This window comes from Megascapheus bottae, chromosome 3 (genome assembly GCF_031878675.1).
Source record: "Megascapheus bottae isolate mThoBot1 chromosome 3, mThoBot2.hap1, whole genome shotgun sequence".
Classification (NCBI taxonomy): Eukaryota; Metazoa; Chordata; class Mammalia; order Rodentia; family Geomyidae; genus Megascapheus; species Megascapheus bottae.
The window spans coordinates 2802199-2827647 of record NC_143511.1 but is presented as its reverse complement, the minus strand read 5'-3'; the positions used below and the strand labels follow the sequence as shown (position 1 = coordinate 2827647).

The 25449-nt window shown below is 40.7% G+C and overlaps 1 protein-coding gene across 4 annotated transcripts in view; it reads right to left on the bottom strand.

The window, feature by feature from the left end:
* Nucleotides 1-25449, bottom strand: part of Frmd3 (FERM domain containing 3) — a 281531-nt gene that overhangs the window by 65075 nt on the left and 191007 nt on the right. For all 4 annotated transcript variants that reach the window (XM_090329478.1, XM_090329480.1, XM_090329479.1 and 1 more), the window contains 3 exons: nucleotides 24373-24470; nucleotides 15750-15873; nucleotides 229-316 (listed from right to left, as the gene is read on the bottom strand). In XM_090329478.1, coding sequence (XP_090185604.1) covers nucleotides 229-316; nucleotides 15750-15873; nucleotides 24373-24470 — 310 coding nt within the window. The remainder of the gene's footprint in view (nucleotides 1-228; nucleotides 317-15749; nucleotides 15874-24372; nucleotides 24471-25449) is intronic.

The window sequence follows — 25449 nt, the reverse complement described above, 5'->3', positions numbered from 1 at the left end:
GCTACCTCATGGCAATTAGTGAGCAATTACAAGACCCTAGTGAAAAAACAAAACAAAACAACAACAAAAAAAAACAGTCAACTACCAAAACTTGTGACCACAACCCTTCCGATTATACAGTGAGATTGAAGCTGGGGCAATCTTACCAGAAGGTTCTTCCTGCACACCAGTTAATTCTCTCTGGGGTTACACAATCATTATAAGTCAGTCAGTGTTTGCAGCAGTTACCTTGCATGGGTGAGGATCTACTCCGTAGGTTTCCAAAGTGTGCGCCTTCACGAGTAAGTTAAATTCAGCAATTGGTGGACTCTGGCCTCTAAAATCATACAAGAAAAGTTTAGGGAGTTACAATAGAAAAAGTATAGGTCAAAAATCCCTCTAATCAATAATGTATGGTATTCTCTACTGAATAAAGATGTTCTCTACATAAACAGTGATCAGAAAAACCAGTCATTTTTTGTCACAATGAGGAGCTGTTGGCTAATAACTCTGATCTCATGTTCTCTAATTATCCCATGATGAACCCACAAGTATTCTGAGCACTCTCCAGTGACCTGTACAGTTAATCAAGTTACCAATGTACCAGTTCTTGCTAATTCAATCCTAATACAAAATAAAACTTAGCATCTGTTCTCCCCTATTCATTTTCAAAGATTACTGCTCTGGGTAGAAACTGGGAAATCCTGTAGCCTTATCCACAAGCCTAAACATAAGGCTTCTGGGCACAAAGAATTGTCAGCCATGGCATGGAGAGCTGGGGATTTTGAAAGGAAATCTTAATCACAAGTAGAGTCCTAGTACTGACCTCTAAGGGGATAAACAAGGTTGTGTCCTCAGGGGGAATAAAAGGTCTACAAACATTCACGGTGGTAAAATCCTCACAGGGTAAACTTTGACACCAGGATTGAACAACATTTCAAAGACCTCACGAGGATGAACAGTCAAGTATATCATAGAGAATTGGAACTCTTCTCAATAATAATTCGGTAAGTCTAATCACTAAGAAAAGTTTGCTATTGAAAATCATTTTTATATTTAAAATGCAAAATTGTATTTCAGTATTAAATCTCCCTCCTCTTAGATGGATCCCTCTCATCTCTTCAAGACACCAAACAGGTCTATAAAACAAATCAAGCCCAATTACCTTCTCCCTAAAGCCCTTCAAAGTTTTTTTTCTCTCTCCCTTCCCCTCTTCTCTCTCGGTTCCTCTTTCATCTCTTTATCTTTCCGTTGAAAGGGCCTGCTATAGTACTGGTCTGTGTATTTTGACATTCCAAGGCCTATCTTCATTTCATCTTTATATCCTTGTATTTCCAGATACCAAGTTATTTCATTATTCAAACTTCTCACTTGTCAATTAATTCTTCAGCTGTGCACATTCTGCTCTTTGTATTATTTCTGTCTTTTTAAGTGTCATTTAAGTATTTCATTTCCTATATAATATAACGTGTTGGATCTTGAAATAGCAGCCTGTTCTCATTTCATGAATAGGACTTGCTCATTTCTTGGGAAGGTTCAATCCTGTTAGCTCCCAGAACACTGTATCTTGGTAAAGAGCCCTTTATTGTTGAGTCAGTTTCTCATTCAGTGATGGATGTTTTCTAAAGTGCTTGGTGATTTTTGTTGGTTGCTCACCAACAAAATGTATCTGCTTAACAAAGTGGCCTCCAGAGGTCGTAGAAAAGGGATTTGATGTGGAAAGAGGATGTATGTATGGATAACTTGAGTTTCAGTAAAGTTTTTAGATCTACCTGGAATCTCCTTTTCTCACACACAGGTTCCCTCAGCTAAATATTGCTGCTGCCCTTTATTTCACAAAGCAAGAGAGGAAGGAGACACATGGCCCCAAACTCAGCTGTCTACCCACTACAGTGACTATGCCAAGTACCCAAAGCCTAAGGCACCCAGAATGATCTGCTGTGTACATGTTTGGCTTTGTCCCTCTATTTCCTGTCTTCCAGAAACACCTCAGTTCTTCTGACCCAAGGAGGGAATTATTTCTTATATCACTTGTCTAATGGGGTTTTTGTTTTTATACTACTCACACAAGAACTTGGGGAAGGAAGAAAAAGACTTCTATGTGAAAGAAACTGCCTGTTCTGTGCTTTTCCTTATTTCCTTCCTTCCTTTCTTTTATTCCTTTTTTTCCAGTTCTGGGGCTTGAACTCAGGGCCTGGGCACTGAACCTGAGCTTCTTTTTTGCTCTACCACTTGAATAAAAGCATCATTTCTAGTTTCTCCTGTTTATGTGGTACTGAGGAATCAAACCTAGGGCTTCATACATGCTAGGCAAGCACTCTACCACTAAGCCACATTCCCAGCTCTTTTCTTTTCTTTACTTCCGTATATCTGTACTGGAGCTTGAACTCAAGGTCCATACTCTCATTTAGTATTTTCACTCAAGGCTGATACCACTTGAGCCACAACTCTCCTTCCAGATTTTTGGTCTCATGGTCTTTTCTGTCAAGTCTGGCTTCCAACCAGAATCCTCAGACCTCAGTCTCCTAAATAGCTAAGGTTACAGTTGTGAGCCACCAGCACCCCTGTTTATTTTTAATGTAGAGATAATTTTTTGCAGGGGGTGGGGAGGTCCTGAGGATTGAAGTCAGGGCTTTAGTGCTGTCTCTAGCATTTTCACTGAAGACTAGCAGTCTACTGCTTTAAGCTCCAGTTCCACTTCTGGCCTTTTGGTGCTTCACTGAATGTAAGTCTCACAGACTTTCCTGCTCAAACTGATTTTGAACCATGATCCCTTGATCTCAGCCTCCTGAGTGGCTAGCATTATAGATGTGAGCTACTGTTGGCTTGCCACAAGGAAGAAATGTCTTTTAAGTTCCATATTTTATAGAATGTTTCCAAGGAATTAATTCAGATGCCTACTTTGGGAAATTAAAGTCTTTCTGGAGCTTTTCGTGATTTCTCCTTCAGTTTTAGAGTGAAATTTCACTGCGGTACAAATGGGGAAGGTTTATTTTTTTATCCTGTAAAGTACTGTGTGGGCTCTTGAACTCTAATAAATCCTACTGTTGTTGCTTTCTTTGATTCTTTTCTTCACAAGGCACAGTAGTTGTACCTTTTCCTTCCAAAACAGACTCAAGAGAGTCACACACTAAAAATATACAGCTATTTCTCTGTTTCTCTCAAACTTTTTACACTATTTTAACTTTTCATCAAAAGATAAGGATAATTTCATGCTCAAATAATGTGTTGTCTACCCCTCTGCTGCTTAGACTGCCCACCCCCGCACTCTCTTGGCCCTCATCTTCCCTCATTCCTCTCTCCCATACACACCTCAGGACAAAGCATTTGAAGCTGCCCTCTTCAGTGTGTTTTTAAGCATCTCCATTTCAGTTTTCTAAACTTGGAATTTAAGAACTCATTGGCTATGTGCCAAACTAAACCAGAACCAAAGCCAAAGCATCCATGTGCCACTTGCAGTCTCCGGGCTCTGTGTGGATGGTCTTCCCCAGGTTGAAAGTGCCCCCCCCCCAACTATGCACAATCACTCCTGCTCTGCTCTAAGAGCTGATCATACTTGTGACTGGCCAAATGGTCAGTGACTCTTTATAACCACACTGTTAACTCTGACAGCCCATGTGGCTTGAAAAGTCCAACCTTCTCTTCTATTCACAAGTTCATTGTGAAAAGTTATAATTAGAAGTTCATGTTGGAAGGGGCTATGGTTTGGGGATAGAGTGTGCCCTCCCCAGCTCATGTGATGGATGCTTGGTCTCTAGGGTGTCAGTGTGAGGAGGGGTGGCAGGACCTTGAAGAGGAGGCCTAGTGCTAGACCAGTAAGCTACTACCAGTAACGCCCTAAAAGGGATTATTGTTGTTTTCATGGCATCTTGGTAAGTTCATGTGGGAGTAAGTTGGTTTAGTTTATCAGTTGGTTGCACTTGAGCCACGCCACAAGCTTATTTTTGCTTTAGTTATTTTTTGGATAGTATCTTATGTTTTTGTCCTTGCTAGTCTTGAATCACAATCCTCTTAACCTATACCTCTTGTACAGCTGGATTACACTTGTAAGACTCCCATGTCTAGCTGCTAGCAAGTCTAACCTCTGAATTTCTCTGGCTTCTTGTCTGGCTATGTGGCCTCTCCAGCATATACATGCTCTCTCTTTGGCCACCCATCAAGCTATGATGGAGGCAGAAGATCCTCACCAGACCTAAGCACGTGTTGGAGCCACACTCTTGAATTCGCTGAACTATGAGCTAAATAAATCTCTGATTTAGTGTCCGGCTATAAACGTTTTACTGTACTAGAAAACAAGCCGAAATGGAAAGAGACTAAATTTTTCTTGCTTTGGAGGCTTCTTTTCAGTCACTTCTCCATCTTTTCCAAGTTTGGTGGGTATTTAATTTGAAATCACAAGCACTCAACTCCACAGGGCGCCAATGCTCCAGAGCTCCACAGGGTGTCCTATTAAACATAAGGCTTTCTATTCATCAGGGGATGTCATCCAGGGTGCACAAAGGAAAGCCAACATATGCAAGAAGATGTCAGTAATGCATACAAACTAATCTTACTTAAAACACCTTTAAAGTTTGTACAAGTCAATGAACTATGAAAAAGAATTTAAGCCAACTCGCCCGGGAAAAAATAAGGACTTAATAAAGTTTTAACCAATTGAAAGTCTACAAAAAAAACAATACATGAAGATCTGCTTAGTCTCTGTAGGATCAAGAAAATATAAATTAACTGGCACTGGTGGCTCACATTTGTAATCTTAGCTACTCATGAGGCTGAAATTTGAGGATTGTGGTTCAAAACCAGTCCTTATAGAAAGTCTGGGAGACTCATCTACATTAAACTATCAACGGGGCCGGGAGTTTGGCCTAGTGGTAGAGTGCTTGCCTAGCATGCACGAAGACTGGGGTTCGATTCCTTGGTACCACATACTTAGAAAAAGCCAGAAGTGGTGCTGTGGCTCAAGTGGTAGAGTTCTAGCCTTGAGAAAAATCCAAGGACAGTGCTCAGGCCCTGAGCTTAAGCCCAGGATTGGCAAAAAAAAAAAAAAAAAAGCTGAGATTAGAGTGCTAACCTTAACCAAAAGAAGTTCAAGGACAGTGCATAGATCCTGAGTTCAAGCCTTAGGACTGGCAAAAAGAAGAAAGAGTGAAAAAGAGGGAAAGAAGGAAAGAAAAGAAAGAGAAAGAAAGAAAGAAAGAAAGAAAGAAAGAAAGAAAGAAAGAAAGAAAGAAAGAGAAAAGGAGGACAGGAGGGAGAGAAGAAGAAAGGGAGGAAGGAAGGGAGGAAGGGAGGGAGGGAGGGAGGGAGGGAGGGAGGGAGGGAAGGAGGGAGGGAGGGAGGGAAGGAGGAAGGAAGGGAGGAAGGGAGGAAGGGAGGAAGGGAGGAAGGGAGGGAGGGAGGAAGGGAGGAAGGGAGGGAGGGAGGGAGGAAGGGAGGGAGGGAGGGAGGGAGGAAGGAAGGGAGGAAGGGAGGGAGGGAGGGAGGGAGGGAAGGAGGGAGGGAGGGAGGGAGAGAGGAAGGGAGGAAGGGAGGAAGGGAGGGAAGGAGGGAGGGAGGGAGGGAGGGAGGGAGGGAGGGAGGAAGGGAGGGAAGGAGGGAGGGAGGGAGGGAGGGAGGGAGGGAGGGAGGGAGGAAGGAAAAGAGAAAAAGGGAAGAAAGAAAGAAAATGTATATTAAAACTATGAGAGTTGGGGGCATAGCTCAAATGATAGATTGTATAGCAAGCATGAGGCCCCTGAATTCAAACTCCAATACTGCAAAAATAAATAGATGATAATTATAAGAAACCATGATCATATCTATCTATAGTAAAATTAATGAGAAGAAATCATTAAAACTGATTTTTATAAAAGCACCATATACTGTTATAGAAAAGCATTTGGTAAAATTAATCTGGGAAACACCTTGGCCTATAATAATTATATTCATATTTATATATACAACACATACCAGTGATGCTCCAAGAAATACATGAAACTACCATAGTTGTGTTATTTGTATCACAAAACATAGAAAGCAGCTCAAATGTTAATCAAGGATGGACAGACAACGGAATACTACACAGCCATAAAGAAATATAGCTACATATATCAAGTAAGTAGATGTCCCAAAAATAAAGTTGAACCTAGGAAGCTTGGGGATACTATTTCTATGACTTTCAAAAATAAGAAAAACAGAATTAAAATATCCAAAGACAGAGACATTTCATCATTTCAGGTCTTCAATATAATTCATTTAGAATTATTTTTTGCTAACAATGAAAAAATAAGGGTCTAATTTCATTCTTCTGTCTGAGGATATCCAGTTTTCTCAATACTGCTTCTTTTTTTTTTCTAAAAATGAGATTTTTATTTGTGAAATAGGACATTTCTTTTATGATGCTTTTGCTTTTGAGATGTAACTCAGGTCAAGGAAAAACTCAAGAGTAGAATAGAAGTGGCTTTGGAGAAATATTCTCCACTCTTACATTCTGGAATAAAATTCAATTAGACTCTCCCATTGTATGAAGACTCTCTAGGGGTCTCCCTGCGGAGGCCTTGCCATGACTACAGCACCTCTACCAGACAAGAACAGACCCAAACACCAATAGAAAGACATAGTTTCCAACTGAATTGCTTTATGCCCAATGCCTTTAGTGGGAAGAGATTTATCTGCTTAGTGCAATTCTTAGCATATTTTCTTCCATGAGAGAGCAAATTGCCTATTTTCTTGCACAGTTGAGTTAGCATTATTTTTGCATGATTTATATGGTAGTGATATATGTTTACATTGCAGACTATCACAGTGTGTTATAGTTTAGCTCTGGGATTCCTCCCCACCTCCAGCTTCAAAGGCTTAGATGTTGAAGACTTGATCCCCAAAGAAACAATATTCAGAGCTAGGACTTCTTGGGAGTGATTGGGTTGTGAGCACAACTACTGTCGTGGATGGCTTAATTCTCTGATGGATTCATAACTAAATGGAATTAGCTTTTGGTGGATGGTGGAAACTTTAGGAAGTAATGCCTTTCTTTAGTTGGAAGAAGTAGGTTGCTGAAGCATGCCTCTGAAGGGTACACTTTCTCTGAAGTTTGGTTTTTTTAATCTGACTAAGAAAAGATAAGATAGTTAATTGCCGATTTACATGAACTCCTCCTCTGGCATCTAATTTAAGCAGGGACGATTAACTAATAGAAGAGATGAAAGGCAGCTAACTAACATACCCAGAGCCTGTGAAATCTTTGTCTCTTTTTCTCTTCTTTGGGTTCTCTAAAAATCATTTAGTCCTTCTTTGATATTGCCTACAATTCCCACTTCCCTCTCTCCCATGGAGAAGGGATTTAAGTTTCGTCCATTCAGCCTTCTTTGAATTTCATACTTTGAGTGATTGGCTTGTACATGACCCAATACTGCTTCTTGAAGCGACTTGTCTTTCTCCATTGTGAGTTGATGAACTGATTATAAATTCATGTTAACCTCTGGGCATTCTTTTCTGCTCTGTTGATTTCTGTGTCTGCTTTTAGGCCAGTAGCATGAGGTTTTGGTTACTGCAACTATGCTGTATCCTTGAAAGTCCAGTAGAATAGTCATCTCCAACTTTGTTCTTTTGCTTCAAATAACTTTGATTACTTAAGATCTTCTGTGGCTCCATGTGAACTTTTTAGGAGCCTTTTACCTCAAGTCAGCATCACTTGCTTTAGGTTTGACTACATATCTCCATTGACTAAGTGAGAGACTACAAAAATTCATATCCAGAGAAAGGCTAACTGCAAATGCTAAAGAAGACCACAAGCCAGGCTCTGATGGCCCATTCCTGTTATCGTAACTACTTCCAGGAAACTGAGATTTAAGGGCCACGTTTCGAAGCCAGCCTGGCTGTAAAGTCTGTGAGACTCTTGTCTCTAATTAAACACCAAAGAAACTGGAAGGGGAGCCATGGTTCAAGTAGAGTACAGAGCTAGCTTTGAGCAGAAATATCTCAGGGATAGTGCTCAGGCCCTGAGTTGAAGCACCAGGACAGGCACAAAAAAAATGAGAGGGTAGAAGAACAACAAGCCAAAGGAAGAAGACTGGGACCCCAACAGCACTGAAATCCTGAAGACTCCAGACTTACTGAGGAAGAAGCCATTTAACCATCTATTTTCCAAGAAGAAACCAAGACCGATGAAATAGAAAAGGTTTCTTTTTCTCCTTTGAATCTCTCACTAGACATTTTTTTCGGGCAAAAACTCTGGTTAGTAATAGAAAGTAAAGATGTTCTACCTTTTAAACACTACACTGTGAAATGTTCTGCTAAGAATAATAGTGTCTCAACTGAGACATTTAGAGATAAAGACCAGGGAATTCTTTTGTAAGAGTGAGCAATTCTCCAAAGATATACTTTCCGAATAAATTAGGTAAGGTAAAGTAATTATGTATTTAGCTGTCTAACCTCCCACCTACCCCTTGTGTCTCTGAATACTTTAAGCCAGAAACAATCTGTTATATTGATCTTCCTTTAGCAAACCATCATATAAAGTATGAACACACCAAATGCTCAAAGAATGAGCGCAAATAATTCATGGCCACTAACAGTGGAATGAAGTGTAGGTTTTCCTAGAAATGACCTGGAGTTCACAACTGGCAGGACAGAGTGTGGGATTGACTCCTTTGTTCCCTCATTCAGTCCCTAAGGACCTACAAACATCAGAATTACATTCAGGTAGAGAAGACTGGACGTTCTCTTCCCGAACAGTGGAATTCTCAATTTGAGTTTAATTAGATCATACAACTTGAAGACAGCTTAGAGTCTGGAGTGACTCTAAGGAAAGCCATGCAATTCTGCAGCAGGATAAAGGTTTGGCTGTGGTTCATACCCCACCGATGGCATATTCATCTCCTTCCATTGTCCCACCCGAAGCTGTAGTAACTGTGTGGTTCCTTGGATGAACATTCTGGATATTAGTACACCTAAGTTTCTCGTATCCTCAGCTCTCAGATGGACTCAGAAATATAATTTTGTCAGCCAGGCACTTGAGGCTCACACCTGTAATCCTAATTACTCAGGAGGCTGAGATAGGAGGATCAAGGTTTAAGACCAGCCTGGACAGAAAGTCCATGAGATGCTTATCTCCAGTTAATCATCAAAAAGCTGCAAGTGAAGGTATGGTTCAAGTGAAATAGCGAAGCAAGAACACAAAACCCTGAGTTCAAACCCTAGTACTGGCACACATAAAAAAATACATTTTTTGTTAATCTTGTTGTTGGTGTTATTTTGGTCTTAGACATAGAGGTTGCAAGTCTTTCAATATTCTCACTAGAAACAGAAGTTTTCACTTGGACAGTCTTTTACTTGGAGGGTGACATTATCTGTTGAGACCACGAGGCACCATCTCTTCACAGGGAATTAGATAAGACATCACCAATTTGGTAACAGCTGTGTATCCCTTATTGGAAGGATAAAAGATAAACACCTGGATTTCAGGCTAAGCTACTGCTTGGTAACTGTGGAGCATTAGATAAGACACTTTCTCAAACCTCCAGTTCCTTATCTGTTCAAAATGGTAGCTGGTGGTCAGAAACTCAATATCAATTGAAACAGAGAGCCACTAATCCCATCCAAGCTAGGAACTGGACCTAATTTTATTTTGGTTCTAGATTGTCATCTCTTCAGAGTTAAAGGTTCTGTGGGCACAGATCCTTTGATAAAAAGTACGAAGGAACTAATCATATTGCATTAGATTTTAAAAACTTTGAATACATGAAGTATTGGCAGTGTGGTTGGTGAAGGGAACCTGAGGAAACTCTAGCTTATTAGTGAAACATGAAGATCTGATGTTGTACACTGCTACACTTTCCCAAGCAAGATTGCTCTTCAAAAAATACATGTTATATGAATGGACAGATGCAAAAATACATGGATGAATGAGTGAGTCATTGATGGATGAATGGATAGGTAGATAAATCATAGATGGATGAAGGATGGTTAAATGGGTAGATGAATGCATTGTGATAGAGTCATCGAAAATTTAGAGTCTTTGATTTTGCCTTGTAAGTTAGAATCACAATCAGGGACAGCCAGAGAACATACTAAGCAAGTTTAACTCTGACATTCAGTAGGCCTCTCCCTCCTCTATTTCACAGTCTTGTTGTGCTTTGGTGACATGGTTCCTTCTCCTTCAAGTTGTTTAATCCAGCTTTCACTTATAAAAAAATGTTACCTCAAACTGGGTAGGGTGATTCACGCCTGTAATGCTAGCTATTCACGAGGCTGAGATCTGAGGATTGTGGTTCAAAGTCTGCCCAGACACTAAAGTCTGTAAGACTCTTATCTCCAATTATCCACCAGAAAACCGGAAGTGGTGCTGTGGCTCAATGGGTAGGGCAGTACCCTTGAGCTGAAGAGCTCAGGGACAGCATCCAGGCCCAGAATCAAGCCCCACAAGCAACAAAAATAAAGTTACCAACTCAGATGGTGTACATGTTTGCTCCTGACCCACTATTGTCCAGAAATGTCCAATTCTATGCTATGTAATGCAAGGATTTTGTTTTTGTAGAGGAATATTTGATGCAAAACAATTTCATCTTCTACTACCTAGCAAAGCTGTTATACTAAATGTCAACAAAAAGAGAAGTGGTCTTGATATCCTATCAGAGGAATGCATGGGGAATTTTGGAAGGGACTAACCAAGGGAAAGGAGATGGGGAGAGGGAGAAGACATGGCAGATAATTTGTAAAAGAATTGGACATTCCCTCCTCTTCCTCCTATTCAATAAAAAAGGCTTTATTAAATGGACATAAAACATTTCCCAAGGGAGTTCTTGTGATGTATTTGTCTGGAGCACATGTAGAAAATATTTGTCATGGTAGAATACTGACTTTTAGGAAGCTCATCATTTGTTAACTAATAACTATGTGTAGAAACAAAGACAACTGCTAGATGTTAACCACACCATTGTTGCTTCCAGCCCAAGTACACTGAATTTGACCTTCAGAGCAGTGACCAATTAGAGATGTTTGTCCTGCTGCTTAGCAGCAAGGAATACACTTCACCAAGACTGCTTCACTTCCAATTGCACTTCTCAAATACTTAAAAGCTTTTGGCCTATGGCTGAAGTTGCTGTAAATGTTTTTTCTCCTAATGAACTGGTGATTAATTTAGTGATGAGAAAATGGCAAGACTAAGAAAAACATCCAGAGAAGTTTATCAAGGTTCTTCACAGTAAAATAAATCTTACTATCTTCATTCTCTTTTTGAGAATCCTCAGGACTAATGGAATGGGAGTTTCCTCTTAACTCAGATGGCTACAATTAAACCTGTGGAAAACAGATTCTTGAATGGTCAAGTACTATGGGATTGTCGTAATGACTCTTTATGGACACCAGATGGCGCTAGAAGGGCAACTTATTTTAAATAGTCCTACACTAGGATCTCATCTTTGCACACCAAACTCAATGAAGTCTGCCAAGATTCTTCTTCACATCTAGCTCTAGATACAGGGATCTCTTTTATTGGCTTAGAATCATGTATAGAAGTGGTACATAAGTGAAGCCGAACTTGGTTCCAGACCTCTTCTTTAGAACCAGAGTCAGAGAACTAGTTCTTGTGGGCTGAGGACCATCGTCTAGTTTATCAGTAAAGTTTATTCAATCATGGCTCACTTATTATTTATGGCACAATTATTATTATTTATACAAAATAAGAACTCCATATCTAGAAGAGTTGTATTTAAGTACAACTCAGACCCAGTAGATTTTAACATAACACCTGATCACTAATGTGATATAACTCCATATACTTTATTTCACAGGGTATTAAGAGGTACAAAGATGCTGCTATGAAATCTTTTAAAATAAAACCCCATTATCTATACACTGATTCGAATGGCTAACATCCAGAACACCAATGCCATCAAATGCTAGCTAGGATGTGAAACAATTGGAACTCTCATTCATTTCTTGCAGGAATGCAAAATGGTATAGACAGTGGAAAACAGTTTCTAACAAAATGAAACATACCAATACAATATCCTATAGTGAGCATGCTCCTTTGGCATTTACCTAAAGAAGCTGAAAGCATACATACACAGAAAAACCTTCCCATAGGCATTGAATGACAATGATGCTATTTATTATGAATAATATACTCAAACTTGGGAGCAACCAAGTTGTCCTCAGAAAGTGAATGAGTAAATGATCAGTGATACAGCACACATCAAGACAGCAGAATATTAGTCAGTAGATAAAAAAATGGAGCAATCAAGCCAGGAATATAAATGGAGGAAGTAGAAATGCATATCACAAAGTGAAAAGCTATATTCACTCATCTATGACATGCTAGAAAAGTCAGAAATAATCATTGATCAGTGGTTTCCAGGGCTTCGGTGACAGGGAATCTATTAGAACAGGGAATATATTATGAATGACACTATAATAGTGGCGATGTGTTATTGAACATTTGTCCACACTCATGAAATGAACATCAAGCATAAACCCTGGTCTACATTAATATGTATCAACATTGATTGATTGACTGATGTATCAACATAGATTGATAATGTAAGGACTGCTCCAAGAAAGATGTAAATAATAGTACAAGAAATCTTGTGTGGTGGCAGAGGGTATGTGGGGATTCTCCATCCATTCCTTTCCATTTTTTTTAATGTTCTAGAAGTGGGGCTTGAACTCAGGAAATGCTTTTGTTCCACTTTTTTTGGTCCACGTTGGCACTCTACTACCTGAGCCATTTCCAGATTTTTACTGGTTTATTAGAGATAAGGGTCCCAATACATTTTCTTCTCAAGCTTCAAGCTAAGATTACAGGTGTGGATTACCAGCACTCAGACAGTCCCTTCAATTTTGATATGAATCTAAACTGCTTTATTAAGCAGTGATATTGTGAAGACTCATAAAGGACTGTTTGACAACTATTCAAGCTAATTTTGGACCATAAACATGATATTCATAAAGCATAGCTGACTGATTACCTCTAAATCATGGTGCCAGAGACACCAACAAATCAAGGTGCTGGAACAGAGTCCAATATACAAGGCTGTAAATGTTAACAAACAGCCTGGGCTGAGCGCTAGTGGATCATGCTTGTAATCTGAGCTATCAAGAAGGCTGAGATCTAAGAACTATGGTTCAAAGCCATCCCAAGGAGGAAAATCCACAAGGCTCTTATTGCTGATCAACTAGCAGAAAGCTAGAAGTGAAGATGTGGTTCAAGTGGAAGAGTACTAGCCTTTGGTTAAATTAAAAAAAAAAAAAGCCAAGGACACACTCAGGTCCCGAGCTCAAACACCTATTCTGCCTCAAAAGAAAGAACAAATGGAGAGGGGGGAAGGGAGGGAGGGAGGGAGGGAGGAAGGAAGGAAGGAAGGAAGGAAGGAAGGAAGGAAGGAAGGAAGGAAGGAAGGAAGGAAGGAGGGAAGGAAGGAAGGAAGGAATTTTCTTTGATCCACTCATTTCTGCATAAAATCCAGTGAGTCACCAAGTCTTATTGCAATGTCTTTAAAGGTTCTCTTCTTTCAACTTCATCTCCTCCTATTCTTTAGCCCTATTCTTTGAAACTCTGGAGGCAGAAATTACTAACTCCTCCTCCTCCCAGTGTCCATCTTGGGTACCATTGCCATGGAAACACCATGACATATCCAGCTAACTATGTTTCCCATAATTTTTCAGTGCAGGGTAGCATCTTCATATCAGAACACCCGAAGCTCACATTCTGACTGCTGCTCTCTCGTCGCCTTTCCAGACTGTATTGTTTATCCCTCCCTGCCTTGGAGAGGTTGAGGAGGACCAAGTGACATGGAACACACAAAGCCCTTTGACCTCCAGTAAGTGCTAAATAAACATTTGTGACGAAGATGCCTTTGAAATATTTAAGACTCTGTAAATTCTGGTCACAAAAGATTTTCCAAATAACATACATAATGGATGCAAATCCTGCATCCAACAGCTTTTATTATGTGGTCCAACGAAGGCACCTCTAAGCCATAGTGCCTTTAACTGAAATATAACTGGAATATGGGAACTTCATTGCTAACTCCAGCACTTACCCCAAAGTGTATAAGAACACTGCAAATCAAATATAAATATATATGATATGTGTGTGTATATATGTATGTTTGTGTGTGTGTGTGTGTGCACATGCATGGTCATGCATACACATGTGCACACCATTCCTGGGGCATTCCTGGGCCTTGAACTCAAGGCCTAGGCACTTGAGCATTTGTGCTCAAGGATAGTGCTCTACCACTTTGAGTGGTAGGGCTCCATTTCCAGACTCTTGGTAGTTAACTGGATATAAGAGTTAGTCTCACAGACGTTCTTGCCCAAGCTGACTTTGAAATATGATCCTCAAATCTCAGCCTCCTAAGTAGCTAGCCACTAATGCCCAGCAGCAAGTTTCATATATCTCAACCAAGCTTTCTATTAGGGGATACTATTATGGAGTAGACCACTGTGGTTTCTACATGGCTTTCTGAAATGACTACAATGTTTTGATGTCTAATTATTTTCAAGAATAAATATGGCTTTTGCAAACTGAAGCCTGCACATACTCGTGCTCTGTCCATGCTTACCAGAAGGGGGCGTGCCTGCACAAAGCAGGGAGCACTGCATGCCTTCACAAAGAAGGCAGCTGTTTGTGCCAGCATTCATAACACCAGTGCCTGTAATTATCAGAGGCCCAGAAGATGGCAACATCTTGGATCTTGCAATTCTCTACCAATACTTACCATAACACTGTCTGTGCTTGCCATTATGATGAAAGTGTTTGCTTTCTGTGACCTGCACAGGATCTATCTACATGCTAATTATGTGCTGAAATACCAGAGTTACCTGAAGTCCACATTAGTGATGAGTCTTAAGCATGCTTTATTTCATTTCCTATTGCCTATGCACAGTGGAAGCATGCATCATCCAGTGCTTAAGAGCATCAGCTCTACATGCAGGCAGCCCTCTCTGTACCTAAGAGTTCTCTCATCTGGAGTAGAGAAACAACCACAGCATCTATCTCCTAAGATCCTGTGAAAAACAAGAAGCCAGTGTATGCAGAGGGCTTAGAATAGTGTCAGGTACCCAGTGAATACTCTGCAGAATCTGCTCCTTTTACAGACTACTGGGGCTCTCTGTATGATCATCTAGAAACAACATCAATAAGGGAAGGAGCTATGTCAATAAGCTCTACTCTACTTAATCAATAATGGTCACAAGAGGGGAAAGGTCAACACAAATTTCAAATCAGAACGAACTGTTCATTTATCTTAGACCTCACACTTTCAGAAACAAGGTGGCTGGGTGCCAGTGGCTGTTGCCTGTAATCTCAGCTACTCAGGAGGCTGAGATCTGAGGATTATAGCTTGGAAGCAACTTGAACAGGCAAGTCCATGAGACTCATCTCCAAGGAACCACCAGAAAGGCCAGAAGTAGCACTGTGGCTCAAATGGTAGAGCACCAGCCTTGAGTGAAAAAGCTCGGGGACAGCATCCAGGCCCTGAGTTCCAGCCAGAGTACTAGCACAGAAAAAGAAAGAAAAAGCAACTGGATGGAGTTAGAAAGCCATAGATATGAGAAAATATATAGATCTTGTCATTCACTACTACTGCTTCATAAACAGCTACCCAGGGCCCACACTACTGAAATTGTCACTAATGAAAGGTACCAAGTGTCCTTAAAGGGCCAGAGACTTTCTTGGCCACCTAAAACATGCTACCCATGTGGTATTAACATTTTCACTTCATGGAATTGTACATTTCCTACGAGAAGCTTGCCTTCCACCTGTATCATTTTCACAATGCATACCGTATTACCTGAGATCATTTTTGTGAATTTCCATGATTTTTCTTTCCAGTTTCTGTGACTGCTTCGGGAAAATCTCAAACTCACTGAGGTAATTCTCAGGATGCTCATCAGGATCGTAATCACCAAGCTCAGCTGTACCCAGTGGAAAGTAGAAAAAAGGAGACATTTAAAATGACAGCACAAGCATGGTGCATGGAGAATGTGTTCTGCCACATAAAGCAAGAGCTTAGAATGAGTTCACTAACAAAATGCATGTGACATCTACAACTCTCCTAGCAGAGAATTACAATAGCACAAAACCTAGGGACCTAAGGTCATATAGGAAGAGACTAAATGAAAGGATCTCTAGGATATGGAAACCAGAGCTTTATCTTGAGTGATTGTTCTTAATGTACGATGTTATTTCTCTTCTCCTTTGTTTCCCGTTGGTTAATCTCAAATTGTTACTGTATCTGACTTTGTTACTTGGCATATTGTATATACATTTAGTTGTTTATTTGAAATAGGAAAGGGAAGGGAAGAAAACAAGATGATTGGGAGGGGGTGGGGAAGGGAAATTGGGACAAAAACATAAGAAGGGGTATCAATGTATGAGAAATAATACACCTGCTATCTGACGAATGTAATTGTAACCCCTCTATGCATTACCTCGATAATGAAAAATAAAAGGAAAAAAAAAGCATGTGTAACTCATGGGAAGACCACACCTCCGTGTCTAGAGACTCATTCCTATCTGTGCAATGAGCCTGGGAACCTTTCAACTTTCTTTAGGTCTCATTTACTTCATCTATGTGCTAAATCAACTTGAATCATTGCTTCCCAATGGAAACACTATTGATATTTGAGGGGCTGAAGGGCTTATTGATTAAGATTTCCAAGGAATTACAGGGGGGTTGCATTACTGCCCATCGGGCACAAAAATGTTAGTAATACGTTCTTCTTATAATTCTCCATTTTTTTCCAGTGTGAGTCCTGGGGATCAAATTCAAGACACTTTCTTTTTCTTTTTCTTTTTTTTTTCTCAAGGCTGGCACTCTACCATTTGAGACATAGCTCCACTTCTACCTTTTTGGTGGTCTCATGGATTTTCCTGCCTGGGATAGCTTCAAACTGTGATATTCAGATCTCAGTCATCTGAGTAGTTAGGATTAGAGGCTTGAGTCACAGGCACCCAGCGTTCACATCATTCTTAAAATCAAAAATACAAACCCTAGGAAGTTAGCCAAAGGACACAAAAGTTCAGTCGATCCACTCAAGAAATCCCCTGTACAACAGTGTTGACTACAGTTAATGACAATGTGTGATACACGTGAAAATCTCCAAGAGGATAGACTTCAGTGTTCTCATCACAATACACTGGTGTTTGAGGTTACACATATGTTAAGTAGGTCAATGTAGTCATTTCATAAATAAGCACATTTCACATCACCACACAATACACAGTAAGCCTCCACAATGTTTGCCAATTTTCATTTGTCAAATTCTAATCACATCCTCAATATTTCCAAATGACCCTCACATATGAAGTGCCTATGCTAGAAACCTTTCTCAATGTTCCATTCGTATTAATATGGTCTCTTGAGTCTGAGAAATCTCTCCTTAGAACCGAGGGCTTGGGTTTGTGTAGGAAATATCATTTAATTGTTTTTAAAAGACAAAAATGTGAAACAACGCAAAAGGGCTGCATTAAAAATAAATATCATTAACTGGAAGAGAATGAGGAAGGAATGACACTGCTCAAAAGTAATTGTACTCATTACCTGACTCATGTAACTGTAACCCCTCTCTGCATCACATTTACAATAAAATTTTTTAAATTAAAAAAATAAGATTGCTCTTTAAATTCAAGAGCACAAATCTAAGAACAAATGCCATACTGTATTAATGTGGTAGCTATAGTCCAGCAATGCACCCCCAGAAAATCTTCAAGATGGTAGTGGGGAACAGAAATGCCTGTGCATCTCTAGGCTTCTAAGGACCCAGCAGAACAGGTAATGATCTCACCCTGGGGAAGCCAAGTGATGTCTGTGAGTGTGATGTATTCTGCTGATTTCTAAGAGCTTGCAAAAGGAAATCAGCCAGATGGAGGAGGCATCTTGGCAAAAACAGGAACCACAGCCTGAGAGAGTAGACTAATGACGGTGGGAAAACTATTAGGCAAAATTAGAGGCCACTAAAATTTTGAAGTAGAAAAAGCATGAGTATGCCTTGAGCACATTCAAGAATTCACATCCAGTGCTGTAATTCTTGTCTACTATTCCTTCATTGTCAAAGTTTCTAATGATAGCAAAAGAGCAAATCATGAAAAAAGCAACACTCTTCAAAGTCTTCACAGAAGTTAAACTGCACAGTTCTTAAATCAGTCTAGGGTATATATACAGCATGCAAGGAAGGAGTGTTAAAAATAAAACACCAACTACTGTTGGTTATGGGAGAGAAACTGATTAATTTGTTCATACAAAAATGACACTATTTCTGTTCACTGGATGACATCAGAGTCAAAGAGAGATGTCAAGCTGAAAAGAATATGGTCACAAAACCAGATTCTAGAATAAAGAAAAATCCACATCAATCAATAAGTACATGGACAGGAAAATCAATCAAGAAATGGTCAAACAGATGAAGAGGCAACCTCACAGATGAGGAAATTCAAAACTAGTGTAATCACACTCATTAGTAATCAGATTCATGTGAGCCAAAAGAAGATGTCACTTCACATCCATAACATTGCCAAAAAAAATTAGGAAGTTGGCAGAGACATGAGTAAACAGAAACACTTGTGCACTTCTGGGGATTCTTGATAGATGTACTTCTGGAGAGCAAGGTGGGAGTATTTAGCCAAATATTGTGACTCAGAAATCCCTCGTCTGGGCATATATCCTAGAAACACTCTAGATTCAAGAAAGGATAAGTTCAAGATTTCCTATCACACCAGTCATGAGCATTGGAAAAGAAGGCAGCTTGAGCATTCATTGGTGGGACTGAAGAATAAAGGTGGGGGTGAAGAATAAAGATGGGAGATGCACCTATAAGTTGTTCTGTGGTGGCTAAAGGCCACATAGATGGATCCCAAAACAGTGTTCTGAGCACAAAAAAATGAGAAAAATAAATGAGGCCCATAGTCTCAATTAAGGAAGGTAGAAGTATATGAGCATAAAACCATATTAATTGTGCTATAGGGTACTATGCAAAGACAGTCAGCTGTTGCCTTAAGGAAAGAAAATGGAGAATGGAAAAAATGGATCTAGCAATCAATAGACAGGCCCAGAGGGATGGATGATGACAGTAAGCTATGAACTGATGAGGTACACATAAAACATGCTCAAAAACATACACACCCAAAATAACATACACATGTGTACACACCCCTGTGAGCTTGCTGACATCTCCATATCCATAGGAGATGAGACAATGGACTACTGATGTGGAACTGGTCATCTCCAGTGCACATGTCAGCTGACAGAGTTGGAGTTCTATGTCAGCACATAGGGTTGCCGTCCCCATCACAGACCCTGCCCCCTCCTCCTCCAGATACTCTTTAATTCTGTCTTCAAGTGAAACCAGAGGTGAGTTCTTGTGAAAAAGACTTCTAAATATTTATGCCAAGAGGATTAAATAGCTTATAATTCCAAATCTTCCCATAATTGACATGTGAAATGACATGCCAGGTAGCCCATGGTTTCAAAAAAGTTCTAGAACTTCTTTTAAAAAGTCAACAGCAGGGCCTGGAGTTTAGCCTAGTGGTAGAGTGTTTGCCTAGCATGCACAAGGACCCGGGTTCAATTCCTTGGTACCACATACATAGAAAAAAGCCAGAAGTGGTGCTGAGGCTCAAGTGGTAGAGCTCTAGCCTTGAGAAAGTGCTCAGGCCCTGAGTTCATAGTCCAGGACTATGAATTAAAGAATGAGTAACTCTTTTGCTGTCCCTTGGTAATCTCATATTGTTACAGTATCTCACTTTGTTATCTGATATATTGGATATATTTGTATTTGGTTATTTGAAATTGGATAGGGAAGGGGGGAAAACAAGATGAGGGGTGTAGTGGGGGGAGGGAAATGGGGACCAAGACATGAGAAAGGGTATCAATGTATGTGAATTAATGCACCTTCTATCTGGCAAATATGATGTAACCCTTCTATTAATTACAATAAAAATATGTGAAAAAAAGAATGAGTAAGATCCGTTTATTGCTAGGCTAAAGGACAATGGTATTTTTTTGTCTGTTGGGATCAGGCTCCTTCTAAAAACTCCAGACATGGACATTATGGATCCAAAAATCATCTACTCCAAGAGTGTCCCATGGCTGTCCTTGCTCAGAGTACAGACCTATTCTACATGGCTCTCATTTAGTCATCACAGTAGTCTGCTCACTTGCCTATCTTCCATACAGGCATTGCACTGTAGTGTCTATCACCCAAAATCTGTTCAGTAAGTGTTTAGAGAACATAAAGAGATGAATGAGGTACTGAATACCATCCCCACAGTATAGATCAATTGAGGCAAGCATTCTGCCTCATTTAATAGATGTCATAGAAAATCTTCTGTATGCTAGACACAAGAATCCTGCAATGAAAAAAGCATCTGGTAATTTACCCCAGAGGAGTAATATCCTACAAAAGATCTGGAAGTCTCACACAAAGGCCAGTGGTTAAATGTTTGGACCTCAGCTTGGTAGTATTGGTAGGTGGATGGTGGAAACCTTAAGATGAGGGGGTTAGTGAGTGGTCTTTAGACCATTGGGAGTTGAGCAAGAGGTCATTAGGTCATTAGGGGTGTGACTTCAAAGTGGATTGTAGGATTACAGCTCTCTTCAATTTTGGTTTTGCTGTCTTTCCTAATAAGGTGAGTGGTTTTCATTTTGTCACATGTTCCTGCCATAATGTACTGCTTTACCACAGCCCCAATGTGACAAGCAACCATGAACTGGAACCTCTGAAACTTTGACCCAAATGATTTCTTACCTTTACACGTTGATTATAGCAAATATTGTTAGAGTGACAGAAAGCTAATTTGACAGGAAAATCACTCCCAAACAACTCAAAAAGGTAATTTCAGGGCCGGGAGTTTGGCCTAGTGGTTAAAGTGCTTGCCTAGCATGCATGAAGACCCAGTTCGATTCCTCGGTACCACATACATAGAAAAAAGCCAGAAGTGGTGCTGAGGCTCAAGTGGTAGAGCTCTAGCCTTGAGAAAGTCCAAGGACAGTGCTCAGGCCCTGAGCTCAAGCCCAGGACTGGCAAAAAAAAGGTAATTTCAAATATACATGCCTACAAGACAACAGAGTGAAAGGTTGAGGAAGAATGGCATTAAATTGGATGTAGTGTCACATACTCAACTTATTTCAGCCACATAGAAGGTGGAGATTGGGAAAAACACAGCTCAGCCCAGGCAAAAAGTTGGTGAGATCCAATCTTAACCAATAAGTTGAGTAGGGTGGCATATGTCTGTTGTTCCAAGTATGAAGGAGACATAGTAAGGACTGATATGAGTCCTTAGCAAAAGTATATGATTCTATTTTTTAAAAAAAACTATAACTAAAACAAAAAAAGGCTTGCAGTGTGGCTCAAGGGATAGAGTGTCTGCTTAGCAAGTACAAAGTCTTGATTTCAAACCTTAGTACCACCAAAAAGAAAGGAAGAAAGGAGGGAGGATGGAGGTGAAGAAAGGAAGGTAGGAAAGAGGTAAAGGAGGAGGGAGGGAGGGAGAGAGGGAGGGAGGGAGGGAGAGAGGGAGGGAGGGAGGGAGGAAGGAAGGAAGGAAGGAAGGAAGGAAGGAAGGAAGGAAGGAAGGAAAGGGAAGGGAAAAGAGAGGAGAGAGGAAGAAGAGGTAAGGGGAGGAAGGGAAGAAGGAAGTAAGGACAGATGGAAGCGAGGGAAGAAGGAAGGGAGAGAGGGAGGAAGAAAGGGATGGAGGAAGGAAGTGCCAAGGGCACTTCATTAGATGGAGCAGACCAGGAGCAAAGGAAGAAAGCACTACTGTCATCTCAGAATATGTAGCAGGAGCTGAAACACCACAAGTTAGACATACCAAACAAAGAGGACACATTAGTTCCCTCTTGGTTATGTTTTGTAGAAAGAACAGGGCAGACATTTCCACGAAGAAAGGATATAAATAGAACCCAAAGTCATTCTGTGTTTGTTTTACAATGTGTATTATGAATAAAAAGCCATATATTTCGTATGCACTGAATATATTTATTGGATTCTGGTGCCAAAACTCTTGCTGTTTTTACTCATCCAGAATATACTAAAGCTTAAAACGTACTCCTGGAAAAGGCACTAGCAAGCAAGACACTGCACCACCAGGCAGGTGCACTCCCACTTTCTAACCAGTGACCTCACCTTTCTCTTCATTCTGTAGGAACAACAGGCCCTGGCTGAGCCCATCTCTGTCTGCATTTCTTAACGCCCTTCAGAGCAGCTTGTTCTACACACTGAGCATCAGAGGGCTTTAAAAAACTCAGTTTTGACTCACAGATATTACATTTTAGAGACAAAAGATCCTCTCATGGACCTCCCTGTCCTTTTCCTCTACTACTTTCTCTGCAGAGCCAGTGTATGTGGTTAGTGTTCATAACATAGAGGGCTGAAATAGGACTCTGTCCACCTGCATGGAGACTTCGTGTCTTTATTTCAAACACAGAGCAGAATGGAGAGTTTTGTATTATAGCCCCTATCAACTTGTCCTTAGAGCATTGACAATAATTCACTAATGCCTAAATGCATTCTGAGATGTTCTTGTGCTTGTATTATGCCTGGATTAGCATCGATGTCCTCTTCTCTTCTGGAGGTGGAATGCTTCCACCTCACTAGGAAAGAAGAGAATGTGAAATTTTTAATACACCTCCACTCTGGGGCAAGAGACAGCTTTCAGAAACACACTCAGACTCCTAGAACTACTTTCCAGTGCAGTGTCTCCACAGTCCTGAGTGTGTGCGTGTGTGTGTGTGTGTGTGTGTGTGTGTGTGTGTGTGTGTGTGTGACAGTATATCTGTATAATGAAACTAAGGCTTGAATTCAGGGCATTCCACTCTCCTTTGGCTTGCTTACATACAATTGGAGATGGGGTCTTTCAGACTTTCATGCCCAAGCTGGCCTCAAATCTTGACCTTCTAGGTCCCAGCCTCTAGAGTATTTAGGGTCTTAGATAGGAGCCAGCAGGGTCTGGCATAATATTGACCACTTTAAACTGGAATCACCCCCCCCCTGGGTTTAACATCTTCTATTTATCACTAGTTGGCTCTCAGGGAAGAAAAACTGCCCCCTCAAAATTCCCAGCCACCAAACACACTTGGAAAAAGGGCCAAAGAAACTATTTGACAGCATGGGGTATTCCACAGGTATAACAATGGACCATGTGAAATCTCCAGAAAGGACAAATATCTCTCTTGATCTGTGAATAAAATTTGGTATTGTGATGGACAGAAGACTGTCACCTGTGATCAATTGATGGGATATCATTAGCTCCTAGGCTTTTTTTTCTATATCTATTGTAAGAACTTTATACCTAGACACAGAGCAATACCTCTCTATGTATCCTTTTCTTTCTCTTTCTTCTCCTCTCTTTTGCTCTCCCCCTTCTCCCTTCTCTCATCTGTTCTCCACCCTCTCCTTTTTCTCTAACATTCTCTAGCATTCATACCACAGATGGAGAGGCAGTAGGGCCCTCTCAGAAGCCTCTGTTGCCAGCTAGCTGCCTTCTACAAGCTCAGAGATCAGAACTCCTGAGCCAGTCTTCTCTTGGGTGCTGGGCCGATTCCCAGCCATTTTCTGCCCCAGGCCTCATGGGTAGAAGCATCCAGAAGCCAGCGTTAATTGTTTCCCTTTGATATCAGCCCTTTTGGCTTGTTCAACCCTAAAGAGAATAGTAACCACCATTAATGACCCAACTCTCCCCCAGCCTGGTGCAGGGTGGTCTCAGGAAATCACACAACTGGGAAGGAGATATGGCTACCCCATTGCATACATAAAGATCTCAAAGCTTGAAAGACTCAAGTCAATAGTCTATGGTAAAATAACCAGGAGAGGGGAAGAAAGATTCAAATTGAGCTATGTCAGATTGTAAACAGGTAGTCTCCTCACCTATCCAAAGCTAGAAAAGCTGAGGGATTCGAGGCACACTTACACACACGTGAAATAAGTATAGCTATAAGTATCTATCTAAAATATACAATACACAAAAAAAGTTTCAGAATAAATTTGTGTGAAACCAACCCACATGGGCACGGTTTCTTCCTCTATCTGACCAATAGACCCAGTACCTGATAAATGGAGTTTAGAGCCTTGACTACCCACATTCCTTCAGAGCTTCTTAGAAAACCACACAATCCAAGCTCTCCTTCGGGGCTGTAAAGTGTATAAACTCCCACTGTGAAAATTGCAGTCTAGCATTCTACATGGGCTCCCCAGCTCAAGAGAAAGGTGAGTTGAAAGTGCTCCGTGTGAGTTCTCTGTGAGTTGAAGGCTCCCTGTGTGAGTTCTCTGTGAGTTAAAAGTTCTCTGTGTACACTGTCCCACCTGGCCTCCACTAGCAGAAGGAAGGATAGACACAAGTCGGGAAGAGAAGTGAGGTCAACACACTTCTCTAGCCAAGTACAACGTTAGGGATCGGCACGTAGACATCAGACTCACCTTGAACAATACAGGCACCTAGGTAGGCAGCGTCAGAAAAAGAGCACAGCAGTCGACCATGAAAAATATCTCTTTTAATTTGCAAATACAAAAGGTACCTGCAACATAAAAAGAAGAAATATTTACCCAAAGTTTGGCTGAGCCCTGGAAGGACAATTAATGTATGCTTGGTCTAGCTGCATCACTGGAGACACACCAAGATCCAGAAAGCAGTTAGATATACCAGGCTTCTCTTAGATTACAGCAGATGGAGAGAAACTGAGAGTTCAAGAATATGGCTAATCCAGAGCATCTGTGTTTTACTATACTTTATGAGCTTCCAAAGTTGGATGGCCTCAGCTTTTGCAAGGAAGCATGAGAAGACCTGAGGTGAACCATGGGCTCAGCAGCCACTCCTCCACCCCTGATAAGGGGAAATCATTAGCCATCCTCCCCCCCCCATCTCTGGTACTTGCTGTCCAAGTTCTGCTTGAGTATCAGAAACTAGATTTAATTTTTATGACAATCTCAACCCATCATTTCTCTGGGGGTAGACAGACTTGGTTATGGTGCTGCAAAGCCAGCCAGTTCACAACTGGAAGTGTTACTTCTGTCATCCCTCTCCAGGGATAGCAAGCTTAGATGCCTGCTAAGAGCAGACAAAATATATGGCCAGTGAAATATGCTGATGGAAGGACACAGAGAAGCAGCCAGGGAAGGGAGGCTCCCCATGGCGCCTTGCAGAAAAGCAGAATGATGTCTCCACTTTTAAGGAAAATCAAAGACTGAATTTTCATGTGCAATCATTGAAGTGTTGCAACAAATTGATTTTTAAAACATTGCAGTGCCCAACAAAAACCAGCCAGAGTTACAGGTTTACAATCTCTAGTTCTGGTTCACTTTCTCACTGTTCCTGAACATCTTGCTATGTAGGTTCCTCCATGCTGCTCAAGACCTCCTCTCATCTTCTGGCCTTTCTTAATCAAGTGAATTCTTTTTCAGGTCTGGGATCTATTCTGACCAAAGTAACTTCATAAACGTGTACAAATTCCTTTCCATACTTATTTTAGTGTTCACCTTTTAGAGAACAAATTACTC